The sequence below is a fragment of the Bacillus rossius genome, chromosome 14 (genome assembly GCF_032445375.1).
Source record: "Bacillus rossius redtenbacheri isolate Brsri chromosome 14, Brsri_v3, whole genome shotgun sequence".
Taxonomy (NCBI): Eukaryota; Metazoa; Arthropoda; class Insecta; order Phasmatodea; family Bacillidae; genus Bacillus; species Bacillus rossius.
Window position 1 is genome coordinate 12954862 of NC_086341.1, and position 21103 is coordinate 12975964.

At 38.3% G+C, this 21103-nt stretch overlaps 1 protein-coding gene across 2 annotated transcripts in view; it reads right to left on the minus strand.

Annotated features, from left to right (window-relative positions):
• The window catches only part of LOC134539166 (E3 ubiquitin-protein ligase MIB1), a 1057197-nt gene that overhangs the window by 22267 nt on the left and 1013827 nt on the right, over positions 1–21103 (minus strand). For both annotated transcript variants that reach the window (XM_063380944.1, XM_063380945.1), the window contains exon 12: positions 2764–2983. In XM_063380944.1, the coding sequence (XP_063237014.1) occupies positions 2764–2983 (220 nt within the window). The remainder of the gene's footprint in view (positions 1–2763; positions 2984–21103) is intronic.

A 21103-nucleotide genomic window follows, 5' to 3' on the forward strand; every position in this document is an offset into this window, starting at 1 on the left:
CATGTATGATTAACGCTCCTCCAACACAAATAACAATTTTCATTTCCAACGAGAGATAAAGTGACAGTTCAAGAAATGGACCATTCAGGCGACTTTATATCTACTAGTTGTTGTTGCTGCCATCTTACAATGTGACCTCTACAATTCTCTAGTTAAAGTACGAAGCTGCACTGCTACTGCAGGAAAGGAAATAATATTGAAGAGAAAATTCTGGTTAAATAAACAAAGACTGGTTCCAGATCCTGAGGAATCTAAACGAATGAGGTTCTGTTTCCTCACAGCTAACTGAAAACAAGACGCATGCATCGCCATCTTCCTCTAATACCAAAAAGCTGCACTGGTAATGCTATCACCAGTTGGATGGCCAAGATTTTGGTGCTATTGACCTCAAGCCTTGACATTCCTCCTTGGCCAGGGTACTAAAAATCATTCAACATAAGATCTCATGAATAATTAAAGTATTGTACAAGAATATGCACCCCTTCTTGAATATCAACCAGTGGCGAAATTGTATTATGTAAATGGCCACAAGGTAGGTTATCAATTAGAATACTCTAGTGCGACAGAGGGCCAGTTCTCTTTTACATCATATCTTTGGGCAAGTTCAGTGTAAACTAACACAAAATTAACTCACAGCAACATTTGTTTCCACATATATTAATCTAGCCAATTTATTATACCATTACTAAGTAGGTACTCACAACCATTCTCTTTTGTGTTTTGTATCTCAATGACTAAAAAACTTTCCACCGATGTTTGATGTTGGCATTGCTGCTAGACCAGGAGAGCTCGAAGCCATCACCATCTTTGTAAGCTGCCTCCTGATGACCAACTGTACTCACTATAATTATCCGAGTGTCTTATCGTCTCATGACTAGGGTTTACTTGCGGCTGGTGTTTATCCATTGTTAGTAGTGCTTGAGTTTCATGAATAACTATACCTGCCACCATTACCTTCATGTGCTGTCTCTCCTTGTGTAGTTTTGCTATTGAGTACCTTCCTCTATGGATATTTGTATTCAACATCGTTATTTTCATGACCTTTCTATCCATGACTTCTCACCATGGACAAAGAAACATTAATCACTCGATGTATTGCTTCTTGATGATAGTACTCACCATGACTATTATCCATATGGTATCTCTACTTGACCAGGGTTTCTTGGTGCTGTCTTTTCTTGGCCAGAGTTAATTCGGGTGATGTCTCAATAATAATAAAATTTCACGAATAGTAAAATTTCACTGTATGCCTTTATCTCCGTGAATAAATAATTGTGCTTACCTTCATTATTTTCGCATGTGCTTGGCCACAGATATTTTTCTGTGTGTGCATTCTCTGACCAAAAGTACTTGCAATCACTGTGTGCTGCTTCCGTGTCATTCAATCTGCTTCTACTGTAGGCCCATATGCCAGTGTATTAGGTTTGATAGCAATGTAAGTTTTTTAACACACATGTTAAAATTTTGAATTTTCTATATACAATTTAATCCCCCATCCTAAACGAAACATTCCTGAGTCCGCCACTATGAGAGCTCGTGACCATGTTATGTTCGGCTGTATCCACACCATGCCTTAACAGTATTCACTGTTGTTATATTCGCATCACAGGTAAACTGAGTGATTGATGTGTCCCAGGTTAAAAGTGAAGGTTTAGAGTGGACGCCAGTCAGTGCATTGCATTTAGGGTTTTCACTCAGGCCACTTGCTGGTTAGCTGAGTGGGTATGGGGAGGACCGGTGGTGTCGATGCTGTTGGAATGTGTTCCTCAGCCCCTCGGCGTGGTTTCGTCCTCAACCGCCTCCAAAATGCGTGGAAATGGCATATACATTCCCAACTACCTAAAGCCTTTGTCGTCTGCGACACATGGAATAAAATTTTGTGACAAATATGTCAAATTAACTGTCATTATTCTTGCATGCTGTCGATCCTTGAGCAGGGTTACTCGTTAATATGTGTTTCCCACGACTAGGAATTCCCACCCGCACCACCTAAATATGGACAGAAATTCACCATAATCATCTTTGCATGCTCTCTCTTTGATTATGGGCGCTTGTTAATGCTATTTCCCAATTATGAGAAATTCTCACCAGCACCACCTTCACGTGGATGGAGACTCACCATCATCGTCATTGCAAGCTCTCTCTTTGACCACGGTCGCTTGTGAAAGCTGTTTCCCAATGAAAATGAGACCTCATCAGCACTACCAACATGTGGACGGAGACTCACCATCATCATCTTCGCATTATCTCTCTTTGACCATGGTTGCTGGTGAATGCTGTTTCCCAATGATGAGGAATCCTCACCAGCACCTCCTACATGTGGCCGGACACTCACCATTATCATTTTTGCGTGATCTCTCTTTGGCCACGATCGCTTGTGAATGGTGTTTCTTAGTGACGAGGACCACCTTCATGTGGACGGAGACTCACCATCATCATCTTTGCATGCTCTCTCTTTGACCATGGTTCGTTTGTGAATGCTGTTTCCCAATGACACGGAGTCCTCACCAGTAACACCTACATATGGATGGAGACTCACCATCATCATCTAGGCAAGCTCTATCTTTTGACCACGTTTCGTTTGTGAATGCTGTTTCCCAATGACATGGAGTCCTCACCAGTAAAACCTACATATGGATGGAGACTAACCATCATCATCTAGGGCAAGCTCTATCTTTTGACCGCGGTTATTCGCGAAAGCTGTTTGTTTCTCGACGACGAGAGCTCGTGACGGGGGGGGGGGGGGGGGGGGCCACCACTCACCATCACGATCTCGGTGTGCTGTCGCTCGACGGCGAGGTGCAGCGCGGTCTGCAGGTTCACGTTCTGCAGGTCGGCGTCGGCGCGGCCCTGGTGCACCAGCAGCTCGGCCACCTTCACGTGGTTGTTGAGCGCGGCGAGGTGCAGCGCCGTGTAGCCGTCGTCCTTCTTCTCGTCCACGATCCACGGCCGGGGCAGCTTCAGCAGCAGGATGCGCATGGCGCTGCGAACACACGCGTCCCCCCCGGGCCCGTTCTTTAAGCTGACCCAGCCCTGCTTTGGGGATGCAGCGCGTCTCAGCCTTGTTAGCATTGCAGTCAGGGGCGTAACAACTAAATTTCCAAAGGTGGGGCAATATACCTTTTCCCCCCGGGAAAATTCGAATTTCAAGGTGGAAAATGGTGCTATTTAAGCAGTTTTATTATCTAAAAATTTATTACACAGCACTTTTTTTGCCCCCGTTTGCCCCCACTTCAAGGTTTCAGAAAGGGGGGGGGGGCAAAATACCCTTGCCCCCCCCCTTGTTGTTGCACCCCTGATTGCAGTATGCTTTCAAACGGGAATTGACTCTCTCTTTCCAAAGCACAATTCAAACCATTAGCGCTGTCTTTGTTTCAGCGTGCTATGTTGCCAGATATAAGCCGTAGATAGTAAAAGAAAGTAAAATTTGGAAAAAATAATATCGGAAGTACATATTCCTAATGTACTTCATCAAGAGCATCATCTGATGATATTTAATTTTTTAGTTCTAAGGAGCTGTATTCGAAAGATGCCTTCCTGGTTTCCACTGTGTTTGTGAATTTTTAAATATTTAAAATATATATATATATATATATTTGCACTTCTGAGCATAGCACACAATTTTATTGTCTTGTTATGAATAGTGACCGACTTCTAGAGATAGTTTCTCCTGTAAAGTACTTAATAATTGGCAATTTAGCATTGGATTATTATTTTGTCAGAATGACAACAACTGTGATAATACAATCAGTACACATTATTTTATGGTATTAAATGACCAATAATAAGTAAAATTAAAAATTTGAAACTTATTTTCGATGATACAAGATACTATTTTTAATGTTAACAAGCTGGGTACTATCAACCTGGCAACAGTGGATGCCATTTACTCTGTACTGCAATCTAAGCGTGAGACACACTATAGGGTTTTACGTGTTAAACATCGTCAGGTACTATCCCGCACGTTTCAGAATATGACCTTCAAATAAAAACTGCATTGCTGCTTCAAACACAAATGATAACCAAGAACACTTACGCATATGGGCTTAACTACTGCAAAACAACATATTCTCCAGAGTAATGAAATACTTGGATTATCGCAATGCCGTCTGTACAGCATCAATAAGGATAATTAGAAACACTAAAAAATATCACTTCCGGGATTGTCTTAAAATATTTTTTTCACTCAGAAGCGGACTACTGTATTATTCAAGGTTACTGGTGAGAAATCAACAAAATATCTCCTCGGCAAGGCAGAGTCTCACACAAAACTTCCTAACAGTTTTCTATTCACTGAAAAGAATTCAATTCTGTTGGAAAAATTTTGATTTTTCTGACATGGTTTCAGTTTTCATTATTTTCCTACTTATTGCAAAAAAAAAATATGACTCATTTCTACCATAATATTCAAGTTATAGTTAAAAAAAAAACATGGTTATTTTTTCACCCAATGGGACTATAGAAAAACCTTAAACTCAATACGCCACGGTCGCCAAATACAACATTGCTAAAAACATCCACTGTTTTCATTTAAAAAAAAATACATATCATATATATAATATATTACAATATACAGCAAATATGTACCAATATATATCTGTAAACTTCTACACAGAAAGAAAAAACGAATATATGCAATACAAAAAAAATAATTTAAAAATACATTTTTTTTCGTTTGAGTTCATGCACGTGAATAGTAAATACAAACATGTGAAGCCTTTGGTTTTATCTTAGATTAAGTTTTGGGTAAGCAAATTTTTAAAGTAGGTACGCATGAATATAGAATATTCTTTTACGTCTTTTTTTGTAGCTCTTTTATGTGAAACGTATAATAAAATACGACCCAAAACTGCGCAAGAGCATCTAATATAGAAATGTTTGGTGATATAAGTAGAGCCACTAGAATTAATAATTTTAATATATATTCATGGTAGATATTTTTTTTCATAAATATTTGTCCCATAAACAGTATCTAAATCGCATAAGTGTTTAAGAGTTTCTGTAGTTGGTCGATGAATATCTGAGAGGCTCGAAAACATGGCGTTTAGTAAATACATTCTGCAACTTTGAACTGCCTAATATTTCCCTTCATAAAAGATCGAATAATATTTTTTTTTAATACTGAAAACTTAATTTAATGCAATTATTTGAACATGTGCCATTGCAGTATTATAGTGTTTGTCATGAAAAAAAATTTCAAGAATGTAAAATAAAATTTAAACATAAACCCACAGAGAAAAGCCTAAATCAACTGATATAAGATATCGCCGTAAATTCCGTGGAAGGAGTTTAGTTAAGTAAGAATAACAGCACAGACGAACACAGCAGCGGGGTGACAATAACGAGACAGTTTCAAAAAGAACAGTAAATGAAAACAGGCAACAAACCTGGACACAGACGAACACAACGATGTAACCAAACAGGTGTTATGGAAAAACAACGAAAACAGCAGACTAACACAGTAGTCTTCCCATGACAAAACAGTGCCAAACTTCAATGGCGTGTGTCCAAAGAATTGTATTAAATGAAAAATTCCTCATTTATTGAATCATTTAAACTTTGATCTACAAAATTCTAGACTCTCTCAGTCGTGTCATATCGAACCTAATGTCCAAATATGGTTTTTAATTTTAGGGTTCAGGACACACATATATACACATAATATATAGTACATATTATATACAGTAAATATTATAAACAGTATGTTCGGAATTGGGGGGGTGGAGGGGGGGGGGGCATAAATTTATATGTAGTAGGCCAGGGATGGCAAACCTTTATTGCTGAACGTGTCATTTTTTGTGAAAAAATGTGCTATGACGTACCATCAAAGAATTTTGACTTAGTGATAATAATAATGGATAAAAATAAAACTAGTTGCTAGTTGCTATTAACTTAAAAACTTTATTTTCTACTCGAAATGTGTACAGCAGTAGAAATGTTTACTATTTTATTTTTATTTAAATAAAAGAAAAAAAACAGTTAGATCCTTAATATCTTATATTAGACTCGTACTTCGTGTTTCTTTTAGCGATCAATAATATAATTATTTAATTATTGGCGTGTCCGAATTATTTTGTCGCGCGCCACTGGTTCGACATTCGTGTGATAGGGAATGCAAAAACAAGACATTTTTTTTATAAGGAACGTATGCCCGGGAAACGAACCCATGCTAAGTTACAGGCGCGAACAGAGGCGTGGAAATTTGAATTTGGTGGGCTTCAGGGAGTATTCCATTGGCTGAGAGGACGGGCGTTCAAATACTCCGCGGGTGTACCGAGGGATCGAGAAGGGGATATCGATAGTGCCCTTGGCTGGAAAGGCACGCATATAACCCCCCCCCCCCCCCCCCCCTAGCTGGTGAATTGACTAAAGTCGCCCCCGAAACAACCAGTGCCACCAAACAAAATACGGACAATATGTGCAAGCTCCCGCCCATTTGCATAGTAGTCTTTCTACTCTGTCCAACTCTTCTTCCGGAACCATCCTTCTGTTTCCTGTAACCAACCTGCTTGTAATTAATGCATGAAATTTTGCATCCCGCATGTCAGTGCCCAGTGTTTTCCCTGTGTCTATGCAGGTTTTACCTGGGCCCAACTTATCTAGTTTTAACTTAGAATAGTCAGTGAGGGGAGTTAGTCATGGCTAAAACGTTGCCATGGCTGGCCAATCCCCTCCTAGCACATGATGCATGCTTCCTCTCCTGCATGGTTCATAACCTGCATGCTTAGAGCGTATAGGCTTCGGCCTGAGACGCACTTAGTCTTCCCTACCCAGACTCCTCCCAAATACACTTAGTAATTAGTTAGGTTAGGAAAAAAAAAAATGGTGAATTGAAACACAGCTCTTGAAACGCCGATACAAAACTAGCCTCGATGTAATGACAATGACACTTGAAGCCCTCTTTGCCAAGACAAGGAACGAGGAAGACTGATTCGGTAAGCGCCACTCGCCTCGTAAACAGCTGAAGAAAGAAACTGTTAATTGGATAAAAAATATATATATAGTTTTGGTATTACTGAATTTTCACGCCAATTCCTTGTAAACGTGTTGTTATCTAATCCAGAAAGTTTCATGAACAAAATTTGTTCTTACTGTTTTTTTTTTTTTTTATGTAAATTACTATTTGAGATTGTTGAAACTTCTAAGTGTATTTTTGTTTGAAAAAAAAACTCACTTCATGATGGCATTTTTAAGATTCTTCCCAGCGAGTTTATTTCAAGAATTATTTATTTATTTAACAATTAGCACTAGCTTTAACACGTTACTGATTGTTTCGCTATCCATCTGCTAAACCAGAGTGACTTCACTTTAGCGCAGACACCCGCTACAAAGGTTAACTAGAGAAATTCGCGGTTTCGATGGCCTTCAGGATAGACTGCACATACCCCTGTTCACTCGGGCAAATAACGCCAGTTCATTGGCTGCCGACTTGTAAGTCGTCTCAGCTGGTTTGTCTGTGATTCGATCCTTCTTTTGTTGAGGGTTTATAACTGGTTGAGATTCGTCCAGATGAACAGTAAGCCAATAGCAAAATTATCTAAGAGGTATATGCGTTTGAATTCTAGCCTATCACCGAATGAATCCGCGAATTTTGCAGGTCTCTACTAATAACTCCATGGCAATTTATCGCGGGGGGAAGCTAAGAAACCGGCTTCAACAACACAGCCCCGTGGCCTCTCCAGATGTTTATATGTGTACATCCTCCTTGGGAAGGTCTCGCTCTCCCAGCCTTGTGTGGGTCGTTCGACGGTCTCTGTGACCCGCCAATTCTACTTTTGCCCGCCAGCATCCGGATACAGCTGTTCTCTCGGGAACGTACGGATGATTTGACGTAATGTTTGAGGGTGGAAGGGGGATGGGGAGGGAAGGTTGGGTTATCGCTTGCACCTCTCTTCCCCCCCTCCCTGCGTAAACAGTGACGTCACGCGGCTTCGTCCCCCGTACGGAAACCTACACCGCCGCCGGAAATAGCTAAGCCGTTTTTACGCTCCTCTCAGGGCCGCCAGGCGGGCCAACCATCTCGGGCTGAACTTCCCTTCAAGAAGATGATATTCCCTCCGTCTTGGGATGTTCTTACATTCTTCCGTAAATCACTCTATAACAACTCGAAGCTCATTACGCCACACAGAATGTTCTGAAGATTTTCTGGCACCTTGTGTGAAATAAAAAAAAGATAGTTTTTAATTACTTTTTGAACTATTATCTGCATCTCATGTGGATGAATTTTAATAAAATCGCACTTTTATTTATGCCGTGATAGGGACATAACTCTGAAATTACGTTGTAAAGGAATGTATGGTAGTTAAATATAGAGAGGATTTGATTATCCTTAACTTAAGGGGACTTGAAACCCAGAGACTTAATATTTAATGTTTACGTAATGTTTACTGCTCTACATTTTGACTTTTAAAGCAATCTTATTTCCACGAAATATAAATATATACATTCGTGCGATTTTTTTATATAATTAGCTACAACATTTACCCCTTTTTAAAGTTTATTCTGCCTGCACGAATAAAAATAAATTGCATAATAGGGTTAGAACTTTCCATGTTATAAGTCGATAATGATGCTGATTACTTCATTACATTTTTTAATTTAAATTTTATTTTATCATTTTGACGTACAAGTTACGTTTAAAATGTTTGTCAGAATTTAAATAATTAATAATAGTTAATGATGAATATTTAAAAATCAGAGAGTCGTTCACAACTTCACACGCAGTCTACAGAAAGACACATTATTGTTTTTTCTCAATGTTATGCGCATAATCAAAATTATGGAGTTGGGAAATGTCAGGAGACGGAATGCTGTGACGCAGCTGAAGTCTCTTTTTAACCCCGCCATCGCCATACTGCCACGCCCAAGAGTAGTATGTAAATGGGGCTCCGAGCGCTGGTGTTGGCGCATGGATTGTGGATTTTGTCCGCCATCTTGGATTGTGACGTCACGGTGGCCATTTTGGTGTCAAATTAAGTCAAAAATTTCCCTATTTCAAGGGGAAAATTCCTGTTGAGGAAAAAATTCCCGTTTGAGGAAAAAATTTCCGTTTTGAGGGTAAATATCCCGTTTTCCCTCAAAAATTAAAAAATTTGGAATTCGAAAAATGTCAAGAAACATTGGCTTTAGAAAAAACTAAAATTCCCCACTGAGGCTTAAATCCCCATTTATAAGTCTACAATAAACCTCTGATACGGAGCTTTGAACTTGACCTTGACCGAAAAAAATTTGAAATTATTTAATTTTTAACCAAAAAATTAAAAAGAAAATTGGTTACTTGGCTAATAGAAGCACTCTGGTACAAATTATCCAGTGATCGTCGTAAATTTACTGTTGTCCCCGCAAGAATAATCTTGGTATATCAGCAAAACTCCAAAAACTTGTAAAGTCTACTTGAAAGAACATTCGCTCGACATAGGAGGTTAAAGAACACGTACGGTCACTGCCCTTTATGCTCACGTGGGCATAGCAAGCATCGAGAATACACTTTTTTTATATGTAATATCTTAGCTCTCGGTATATGTCATTTGGTAGGAGTTAATTTCGTAAACGGAACGGAATTCGCATGTAACGGAAATGTGTAACCAAAGTGCTGTAATCTGTGGCGGATGACACGAACCAAAATTAAAAAAACCAAAGGGAAATTTTATGGTGTTAACTATCTAATGAACTTGAACAAATTCGGCAGTATTTTAATAAAATGCCTTGCCGAAAATCAGGACCAAAGCCAGGGTTTAGTACTTATTTTCTTCAAGTCTTTTATCGGAGCAATTTTTTATTATATAGTTTAATCTTTAGCTTTGCAAATCGAATGATTCTATAGTCGATATAGCTGCTACGGCAACGAATTCTAGCAGCGGGGGGCGGAAACCAATTTGATTTGAGTCAAGAAATGTAGTTGAAAACACAATTATCTATCATCACGATCGGCATTCTTTTAAAGAATTCTACATAAATTTCGTATTCGAGTTTCGTATTATGAGTGTAGTTGCAACCAGGGGCGCAACAACTAAATTTCCAAAGGAGGGGGCAATATAACTTTTTATAAAGAATCATCGATCCCCCGTATTGAAGCGGGGGATCCGGGGGTCCTCCCCCGGGAAACATTTGTATTTGAAGGTGGAAAATGGTGCTATTTAAACAGTTTTATTATCTAAAAATTGATTACACAGCACTTTCTTTGCCCCCGTTTGCCCCCACTTCAAGGTTTCAGAGGGGGGGGGGGGAAAACCCTTGCCCCCCCCCCCCCTGTTGTTGCGTCCCTGGTTGCAACATGAGAACACGTGAATTTGCACGTGACCGAGGTTAGATGTTACACATTTCTGGTGAGTACTGAAATACTAGCTCACTTTTTTTTTTAGCGCAAATCTCATCACAAACTCTTTTGAAAAAAAAAAAGAACACGATCAAAAAAAGTGTCTTCTGTTATATAATTGTATTTCGACAGGACCCTACGGCAGTAGCACGCGTCAGAGGTGACCAGGTAGAAGTTCAAAGGTCGACATCACCTCTGACTCTTTAAAACACAAAAAAATTTACACGTGAGCGAACACTTTTCGATGGAAACAAAATTCTTGAGTGTGGAAATAGTAGCCCGTAGGAACAGTAACCATATCAGAGGATAGCTGGCTCAAAAATAATTACAGACTGCTCTATCGAAAGTCCTGTTCACATCTGTCGCCAAGACTTGCATTCCGAAAGCATTTGGTTTGAATCCTGGTCTGATTAAGTTTTTTCCAATCATTGCACAGAAATTCTGTCCGTCTATATAATATCGACGCTGCTGACGAGACGTCAGTCTGAGTTAAATTAAACTGATACAAAATTATTGATTATTTCAGAGACAGTTCCCTAACCAACGATTCCCATTGAAATACAGCAATTTTCTACTCGAACACGTTTGTCCAACGTCTGTAGCCTGAATGCTAAGAGTGGAGAAAAATTAAACTAAAAGCAGACTTTGAACACATTCGCTGACAATAAGTTGCACACACGACAACACGACTTATCTATACGCACAGGCAGAATCTCAATCCGACCAAGATTGCCAACGTCAAAAAAAAAAAAACAAAGAATGAAACATGGGCTTTCGCGATTTATAAACCACCGTTAGCTTTCTTGCGTTCGTTGAGTGACGCGTCCTTGCGCTCTTTACGTTTTCTTGGCAAGTTTGTGAACCCGGCCTTACAGCAAATTGCCCGCCGGTCGAAAAACCCTCAGCGAGCAGAAGAGGACCAACTCGCCAAATATAGGCACCGGCTGCCAGTCGCCAGAGACCTCGTGGCCCCTCAGCTCGTCTCAAATATAGAGTCCAACTGCACGTTACGCCCTCCTTGAACGAGAGAGAGAGAGAGAGAGAAAGAGAGAGAGAAAGAGAGAGAGAGAAAGAGAGAGAGAGAGAAAGATAGAGAGAGATAGAGAGAGAGAGAAAGAGAGAGAAAGAGAGAGAGATAGAGATAGAGAGAGAGAGAGAAAGAGAGAGAGAAAGAGAGAGAGAGAAAGAGAGAGAGAGAGAGAAAGAGAGAGATAGAGAGAGAGAGAAAGAGAGAGATAGAGAGATAGTGAGAGAGATAGAGAGATAGAGAGAAAGAGAGAGATAGAGAGAGATATAGAGAGATAGAGACAGAGAAAGAGAGAGAGATAGAGAGATAGAGAGAGAGAGCTGTAACCCAATACTCCAACATCACCACGAACGGTCTCTTCACGGGTACGCCTTAAGATATTAGAGAAGGATTACACATTTAGCATTAGCCATCTAACGTGAAGCCGTTCCCATTTTTATCCGATTTTTACATACCAATATGGCGGACGTTTGTTTATATCTGCATCAGTTGTTCTAGCCTGCTTTTATTAACGTATTAACGATATTAATTAAGCTGTTTCTGGAGAAAATTAGATAAAAATATTACTGGTTAATGTTTATATATATTAAAAGTCCAAAACGAATCTTCATATTACAAATGTCATTATATGATTCGAAATTTTTCTCCAATTTATCCTCCAATGCATCTAGAGCTGATACATTTGTAAACAAACGGCCGCCATATTGGTACGCGTAGTTCAATGAAATCCCCTCTCCCCTTCTGGCTTTACCTCCCTCGTATTGAATCGGACCTTATGCTTCTTCCGTATATTTTCCTAATATCTGGTCCACCTATGTCATAGGGAATTGCAAGGAGAATAGAAGTAGAGATTTCATTCCCCGTTTAAACATAATTCCTGATTTTTTTCCCTCTGAAATGGTCACTAACGATTCTGACACTACCAACCACACACAGAATAAAACGAAAAAAAATTAGGTGTGTAACGGATGATATCAGGATCTATGTCATCACAGAATTCATCGGGTGAAATTCTAGAGTCCTTGAATACATTTATACGTTTTAATAAAATAGCTTCTGTGTCTTGATATTCGTGACATTAAAATTAGAGACGGAAGATGGTGTTCGTTGATGATCTAAAAGTTTATTAGGCTAACCTTTAGTTAGGGGCAGGCATTTTTCGCGAATAAAACTGAACGCCTATTAGACCGCAACAAGGTATACGCGCACCAGCTGTTTCTTCCTTGTGATTGGCGGCCGTCTGCGAGAGAAGTATAGTTGCCTTAGTTGTCCGAGCCACTCGGGACGCATTTGCTTCCGCAATGAAGTACTGTGATTGGTGTTTTAACAATCATCATGTACCTGAAAGAACCTCGTCCAATCACGAAACACAGACGATGCTACAGTGTTTTAACTTTCAGCTTGTCCCGGAATCTTTTCGCGAAATAAGCATGGCCCTACCTATAGTTTTTTTCACAATACTTAACCATCTTTGTCTCGTAAATTCGAGATATTAATTTACACAAATACCCATCGCACCACATAAATAGAATTTCTTTGAAGTGGAAGCTTTAAACACCGCAAATAAGCAAAAAGGAATGTACCTTAACTTGTGCCTTCAAGTAGGCCTGACACATTCAAAAACGCAAGGGCACACAAAAATGAACATAAATGTTGGTATATAAACACAAACGTTTACCTAGGTCTCCCGATTCTTTTACATCTAGTCGCTACACATTAATATATTTATGCATCCTATTATTATTTTTAATACACGAGACAGGCTTATGCAAAACATAACGATTTTTTGACAGTTGACAGGCGCGATTTAAAAATTCAAGGACAACAAACTGACTGTGTAACATTTTTTGATTCATAACTTTTTCAAAAAAAAAAAAAAAAACAAAAAAAAACAATGGTTTTGTTAACATTCAAATGTTGTTCGAATAAAAATATTAAATTAAAAAAAATTACAATTTGTTCACAAGTCAGCTTTTTAAATATCCCTTTCGACACAGCCTACATGCGTAGGTAGATTTCGAAGTACCTATTTATTCTGGAAATATTTTGGAAACTTTTATCAATTTCCGGAACATTTTTAAGTACTCTATGTACATAACATATTTATGTTCTACAATATTACAAAATGATCGTTTAAATATTTGCCAATTTTCCATGCAGCGAAAATATTACGAATATTTTTTTAACTCAATGTATTCAGCATTCAATAGTTTACAACACAGCATTAAATAGCAGAGAACGAATTTCATGTTATATGTCAACTAAGGTAATATATAGCCCATGAAATGAAAAACTATATAAAAATTTTCCGAAAGTCGCACCATGGTAACAGCTCAATAGGCATTATTTCTTTGAAATCTACCTAAACGTACTTATAATATATCTCTGAACGTGAATGGCATTCTAATGTTGGTAGAGACGAATCGTTAGTGTGCAATAAGCACATCGTAGTCCCTATATAGTGACAAAGCCCCCCCCCCCCCCCCCCGGGCAACATTTCAGCAGTCGCGACTGTCTGAATTGTACGTAAAATGTCGTGCCCGAGATTATTATTGTAAGTGTATTCGCAACATGAGAACATATGAATTTTGCTCGTTACCGCGACGTATGATGTTAAAAAATTTCTTCGAAGTTACCCCCTCCCCCAAGAAAACAATTATTGTATCCGCCACTGAACAACATGGCGTGTGAACCGAGCCTTAAGAACGGCTGCGACGGAAGGGATGTTGGCCCCTGGAAGGCGTTTCGGGGGGGGGGGGGGGGGGAAGTGCTTGGTTTTATTTTCGGCTCACCCCGTCGGCCTTCCCTCCGACAGAGAGGCTCTGCTCGCGCTATGGTGGTACCCCTGGCAGACGAGAGAAGGGGGGAAAACTTTTTATTTCCGTTCGGAGCACAACGCCTCGAACGGGACCCAGGCAGAGTCGCGCAGCGTAAAACCAGGCGGACGGAACCGAACATAAGGAATATGGCCACTGAAAAAAAAATTGGTTGTCTGTAAAGTCGGTTTACGGACGATAGTTTGACGTGACAAACATCATAACAAAACATTGATGAAATGATTGCATACTTTTATGAATAAAATTGGATCATTTTTATTGAATTATCACTATTTCGTATGGATACAAAGAAGGAGTGAAATGAAATCTACAATTTAATTGATAAATTTACTTTTATTTGCACTCATTAATTCAAATATGTTTATTACTTTAACGAAGAGATCATTTTAACTATAACTTTTATACATGTTTGCTATTTAACTTCTTCCAATCTGTGTTATTCTGTTAAGGATAGGACGATGATAGGAAAAGTAGGAAACGAATGGGAGTGTTTCAAGTTTAATGTGCCTCGAAAAAGTCAAATCGATGGTTGTTCCAATCGAGTGGAAGAGAGATAGATGCGGCGCAAGCGTACAATGAGCGTAACGGGACACAGCGTAACGGGACAATGTGCGTAACGGGACACTTTATCGTGCGTGCAGCCGTCGTTCATCGATTTATTAGACGTTGTCACGTCAAAAGCTGTGCGTTTGAGAAATGCCTACATCAAAAATTTAGTTTCAAATCTAGTGAAAGCATATATATGGTAGCTTTAAATACCGCAAATACGCAAAAAGGAATGTATACTTTAACTTGTACCTTCAGGTAAGCCTGACACATTCAAAAACGCAAGGGCACACAAAAATGAACATAAATGTTGGTATTTAAAAACAAACGTTTACCTAGGTCTCCCGATTATTTTTAATACACGAGACTGGCTTATGCCAAACACAACGATCTTTTGACAGTTGACAGGCACAAATAAAAAATTCAAGGCAACTAACGGTGTAACATTTGTTTATTCACAACGTTTTATAAATAAAAAAAACAATGTTTTTGTTAACATTAAAATGTTCGAATCAAAATAATTATATTAAAAATTAAGTTTCAAATTTGAGGAAAGCTTATGAATTTATTAGTAGAGACCTGCAAAATTCGCGGTTTCAATGGCCTTCAGGATAGACTGCACATACCCCTGTACACTCGGACAAATAACGCAAGTTCATTGGCTGCCGACTTGTAAGTCGTCTCAGCTGGTTTGTCTGTGATTCGATCCTTCTTTGGTTGAGGGTTTATAACTGGTTGAGATTCGTCCAGACGAACAGTAAGCCAATAGCAAAATTATCTGAGGTATATGTGTTTGAATTCCAGCCTATCACCGAATGAATCCGCGAATTTTGCAGGTCTCTATTTATTAGACATAACAAACTTGAATAAGAAGGTAATTTTACAAGCATCCTTAGTTCAAAATTTATGGAACAGTGTTTTCAGTACAATGGCAAAATATTAGACTCAGCAATAATTCATGACAGTGTTGAATTATCTTGGTAGGAATGAAATAAGCATGGCTGCTATGTGCAAATGTGCAGACGTTTACTCGTGCGGATTTTTTTTTGCAATTAAAACGAAGTTTATGATTCTCAACACTCAAAATTCTGCGGTTATGCAGTTTTTTTTTAATTTTCGAAAAAAAAAAATATATTAAATATTTAAACATAGCATTTTGGTTGATCCGTATTGCAAAATGGATAATCTTTATACATTTATGGTGAATATTCCCAGCAACAAACGACCATAAAAAAAAAGACACGGTTGCCAACATTTACTTTTGAAAAGTTAACGATATTTAGGTGGTTAGGTTGCCTATGAATATCACACAGTTCCCTGATTTCCAAAGAAAATATGAGCATTAGTTATAGCATTGAGTTGCGAATCTTTATCTTCCTTGCTCTGTGATAAAACCATAAGGGGACGGTTGCTCGAAGAGATTAATGCGGGAATCACAACAGCGATTTCCAACCAATGACGCTCGACACATCTAAGAGGTCAACGCGACAAAAATGGCGGACGCGACAGACATTCCTGATTAGTAGGGCCATGCAAATTTCGCGAAAAGATCCCGAGTGTAGCTGGAAGTTAAAACACTGTAGCATCGTCTGTGTTTCGTGATTTGGTGAGTTACTTTGAGGTGCATGTCGATTGTTACAACAACCAATCACACTAATTCAGTGTGGAAGCAAACTTGTCCTTAGTGGCTCGTGCAAACAAGGCAACGACTTCTCTCGCAGACGGCCGCCAATCACAACGAAGAAACCGCTGGTGTGGGTATACCTTGTTGCAGTCTAGTTGGCGTTCAGATTTTTTCGCGAAAATTTCCTGCCCCTACTGACTAAAAATATTTTCTATTTTCCAATCTGTTTTCGAAAGATGGTTGCAACTACTTCATTGGTATTCATATTATCATGTTTTTTTTTTAATGTGTAATATCTTAGCTCTCGGTATACGGCATTTGGCGGGAGTAATTTTGTGAATGCGACGGAAGTAAAGGAACGCCTGCTAACTATGGCGGATGGCGTCAACCAAAGTTCACAAAGACAAAGGGAAACTTTATAGTATTAACTGTTTAATGAGTTTAAACAAGTTGGGCAGTGTTTTAATAAAATTACTGATCGAAAATCAGGTTCAAAGTCGGCGACTAGTATTTTTTCAAGTATTTTTTTCTCTCTCGCTTTTATCGGCGAAGTTTCATATATAGTTTAAAAATTCTGTCTGCCAATCAAATAATTGTCGACGTTGCAGCCCCGGCAGCGAACTCTAGCAGCGAGTGTGAAAACTACGTGTGATTCGCGTCCAGAAGTTTAGTTGAAAACACAATATGCGTATAACCAATTTTTATGCAGTCGTACAAACATTTTATCAGCGCCAAAATATAAGCTGCATGAAATTCTTTGGGTTACTGACTCAGCCACACTAGGACAAGCTGCTATTATTTTGTACAATCATCGAGCAACATCGCCATTTTGAAAGTGAATTACGCATGCATGCGAATATCCCCTGGTCAATGTCAAATTGATACCATAAAACTGGATGATTCTGCCGGCTATTTACATACTTCGAAAGTACTTGCCTCAACTTTAAGATGAATCATATCGATTTGTAACATTCTTAATGATTTTCTCTTGCATTACCGTGTTAGTTTTTTGGCCAATCAGAACAGCTCCGAATTTCGTACCAATTTTGTATTGGCTAGACTGTGCTGAATGCTATTTTATTTTGGTAATTTTTTTCACCCATTTCCCAAACTCAACAATTAGGCGATAAACATCTCGGCGTACTTTTCGAAGGAGAAACAATTTTATTTCAGAATATCTGTGCTACTAAAGATTTTATTTTGTAAAGAATAAATCGCAAACGAAAATTTTTTTTTCGTACGTTAAAACAACGAAAATAAACACATTTATGTTATTAGGCGTATATCCATTGTATCAAGGCAGCTGTGCTTTTTATGTATTGTGGTAAGTGCTTATCGCTATAACTATCCACGCGTAATGCTTGTATTGACTGTACCCAGCCTTCAGCAAGAATTAAAACGTGTACTGGTTGGCTGGTGTTGGGATTCATGTTGTGGTGTAGCGAGGAGCAAGAAGGAAAATTAAGTAGGCGCTGAGAAGATTGTCTGATCTAACTTAACAAAACACCCTTTTGAAAGTAACAAATTTAAAAGTAGCCAAAACGTAGGATACCTACCATTGGACATCAATAATGTCACAATCTGTATCGGATCGATTCATCTGTGTTCTGGAATTTAAATATAATTTTAACTACTTAAAAAGTAAATATAATATCCTTGTACAAATTTTTCTACATGACTATTATACACATGAAATTTACTACGGGAAATTTTTAACGCATTTATTTTACCACTATTTTATAGTAATTACATCACGTTTGAATCAGTAGGATCCTTCCACAAAACAACAACTCTATTATTATGATAGTGAATTGTGTTTTTAAAAAGTTTACGACTGACAAAAATTAACATATGGCTTTCATACAGATTACAATTAGATTGTTCCCATGATAATTTTTTTTTTGTTCTTCCATCAATGTAATCGCTTAAAGAAGAAAAGGGTTCGAATTCAATGTCAGGATATCCCCCCCCCCCCCCCCCCCGAATTGAAGTGGAAACAATGTTCTTAAATCCACGTTTAAAGCCCCTACGTTACAGATCGGTTTCAAAAGCTGTAAAGAGCTGTGGATATACGCTCGTCGTCCCCAAAGGCGAATATGCACTCAGTGAGAGTGTGTAGGTCAACCTTGTTGTCATTCTTACTGTGTCATGTTAAGAAAAGTCGACTGAAAAAAAAAGCCGTGAAATAAAGTTTCCAGACCTTACTATATGGCCGTGTGTAGACATAGAGGAATGACACAAACTCACTGTATGTCTATGACCCACCTCCTATGATTTTCTATTATAAAACTAAATTTACCCTTTTTTCACTTCCTTAGGGATGTATTTCATAATTATATGTAGTCTATGTCACTCTCCGGCCCATAAACATCTATATACAAAAAAAATTATGTCAATCCGTTTCTCCATTACGGCGTGAAAGAAGGACAAACAAACAAACTTTCGCATTTATAATATTAGTAGAGACGTAGGGATTAAGTTTGGATATTGCAAAATTAAATGTTAAATTCCAAATATTTTATTAGTTGACTTGAAGTGTTTCAAAACAATAGTGTCTTCTATCGAGATAATAGAAAGCAATAATCAACACGGAAAAATAAATGTGCCCGGAAAAATAAAAATAAGTTTTACCACTGTGATGCAGAATGTTTTTACAAACCTTTCGAAGTTGTCGTTTAGTAGATATATGTCTACACATAACATTTTTTTCTATTACGTAGCTGTAGTTATTTTTGCATATTATGTAATATTTTATTTCGAAATAATATTGAGTATTTCTTACAAAAATTAGTGAATATTTTTGACGTGACAACGTCTAATAAATCATTGAACGCCGGCTGCACGCATGAAAAAGTGTCCCGTTACGGACATTGTTCCGTAACGCTCATTGTACGCTTGCGCCGCATCTATCTCTCTTCCACTCGATTGGAACAACCATCGATTTGACTTTTTCGAGGCACATTAAACTTGAAACACTCCCATTCGTTTCCTACTTTTCCTATTCTCGTCCTATCCTTAACAGAATAACACAGATTGGAAGAAGTTAAATAGCAAACATGTAAAAAAATTATAGTTAAAATAATCTCTTCGTTAAAGTAATAAACATATTTGAATTAATGAGTGCAAATAAAAGTAAATTTATCAATTAAATTGTAGATTTCATTTCACTCCTCCTTTGTATCCATACAAAATAGTGATAATTCAATAAAAACGATTCAATTTTATTCATAAAAGTATGCAATTATTTCATCAATGTTTTGTTATGACGTCACGTTAAACTATCGTCCGTAAAACGACTTTACAGAAAACCAATTTTTTTGTTTTATTTTTTTTTCACGCATAATTTTTGAAATAACGGACAAGATACACGAATATTAAATAAATGGACTTTAATTTGTTTTATTATGCTTCTTAATGTGCGCAGTTGATACTGGAAAGCTATTCAGGGAACGGTTCACAAATAAATTTAACTATTGGAGGTACTGGGACGACACAAAGCGTAAATGCTCAGTTAGGAATCCGAACCCAGTATTACTGCGAACACCTTTTTTTTGTATTGATGCAGATATTTTCACGTGAATGTTCACATTTACAAATACCTGTAATTTTACACGAATATTTCTATTCCATTTAAAAAAAAAAAATACAGTGTATCAGGCCACAATGCTGTTATGGCATTGTTATTGTTCAAGGGACATTCTTGTAAAAATTATTTCGGTATCTCTTCTGCAGGTTACATTTTGCTCCAAATAACATCGAGAAGGCACGCACAGCTTACGTACCAAATTTACAGGAAAAAAAAAAACGTTATGGCGTGTAGATAACGACTGCTTTGTTAACATCGCCCTAGCTGAATATTTTCGCCTGTGGTTGATGCCCAAAAAGAATGTAATTTTTGTTGGACACCCCCGAAAGACAGGAAAACCCACCCACCCCCTTCCCCCATCCCCGCATCTTCTGAGTTCGTCTCGTCTGCCATGTGAGGCATATTCCCCCTTGCTTAACTCCTCTTTTTTTTTTCCTTCCAAACAGGCCCACTAGCCTAGAATATATATATTTTTTTGTTGTAGTTCCTTGCCTTCTTCTCTCCCGCCTTGTCTCCTAGTCTCATGTCCTCATCCTGCGCACACATGTGTTTCGCTCCGCGTGTGGAGGTTTCGTTAATGGGAGGATAGGATGGTGTTGGAGGGGGGGGGGGTTGTGGTGTTGGTGGTGGGGGGATACTCCCCCTCTTCTCTAAGGCCGGGTTCATAAACTACGCAAAAAAAAAAAGTTCAGAAATTACATTTTTGAGTACTTACCGGTTCACAAAATACGCAAGGTGCAATAACGCAAACGCAAGTACTGTTTGATTTCCAACTTGATTGCGTTTTCAACGACCATACTGGAAGTGGAAAAAAAATTTAAAAAAAAAGATGCAGATGTTATGCTGTTTTTATCATAAAAATTACGTTTTCTCAGGTTAAAACTTTCGCACAGTAAACTAAAATATTTTATTTTATTTTAAATAATGTCATTGAAAAATTTTAATGTTTTCATGAAACGCATGAGTGAACAAAATAAGTACCGGGGAAGAAATTTGGTTTCCTACTGTCGTTGGGTTCGTGTCGTCTTGCGAATTGTTTATTATTTTTATAAACGACTGTGATTTTCTCGCGTTAACTGCGCGTTGCGTTATTGAGTCGTTGCATTCCTTGCGCAGTTTATAAACCCGGCCTGAAGACCCTGTCACGCTGCCAAACTCTCGCTTCCAA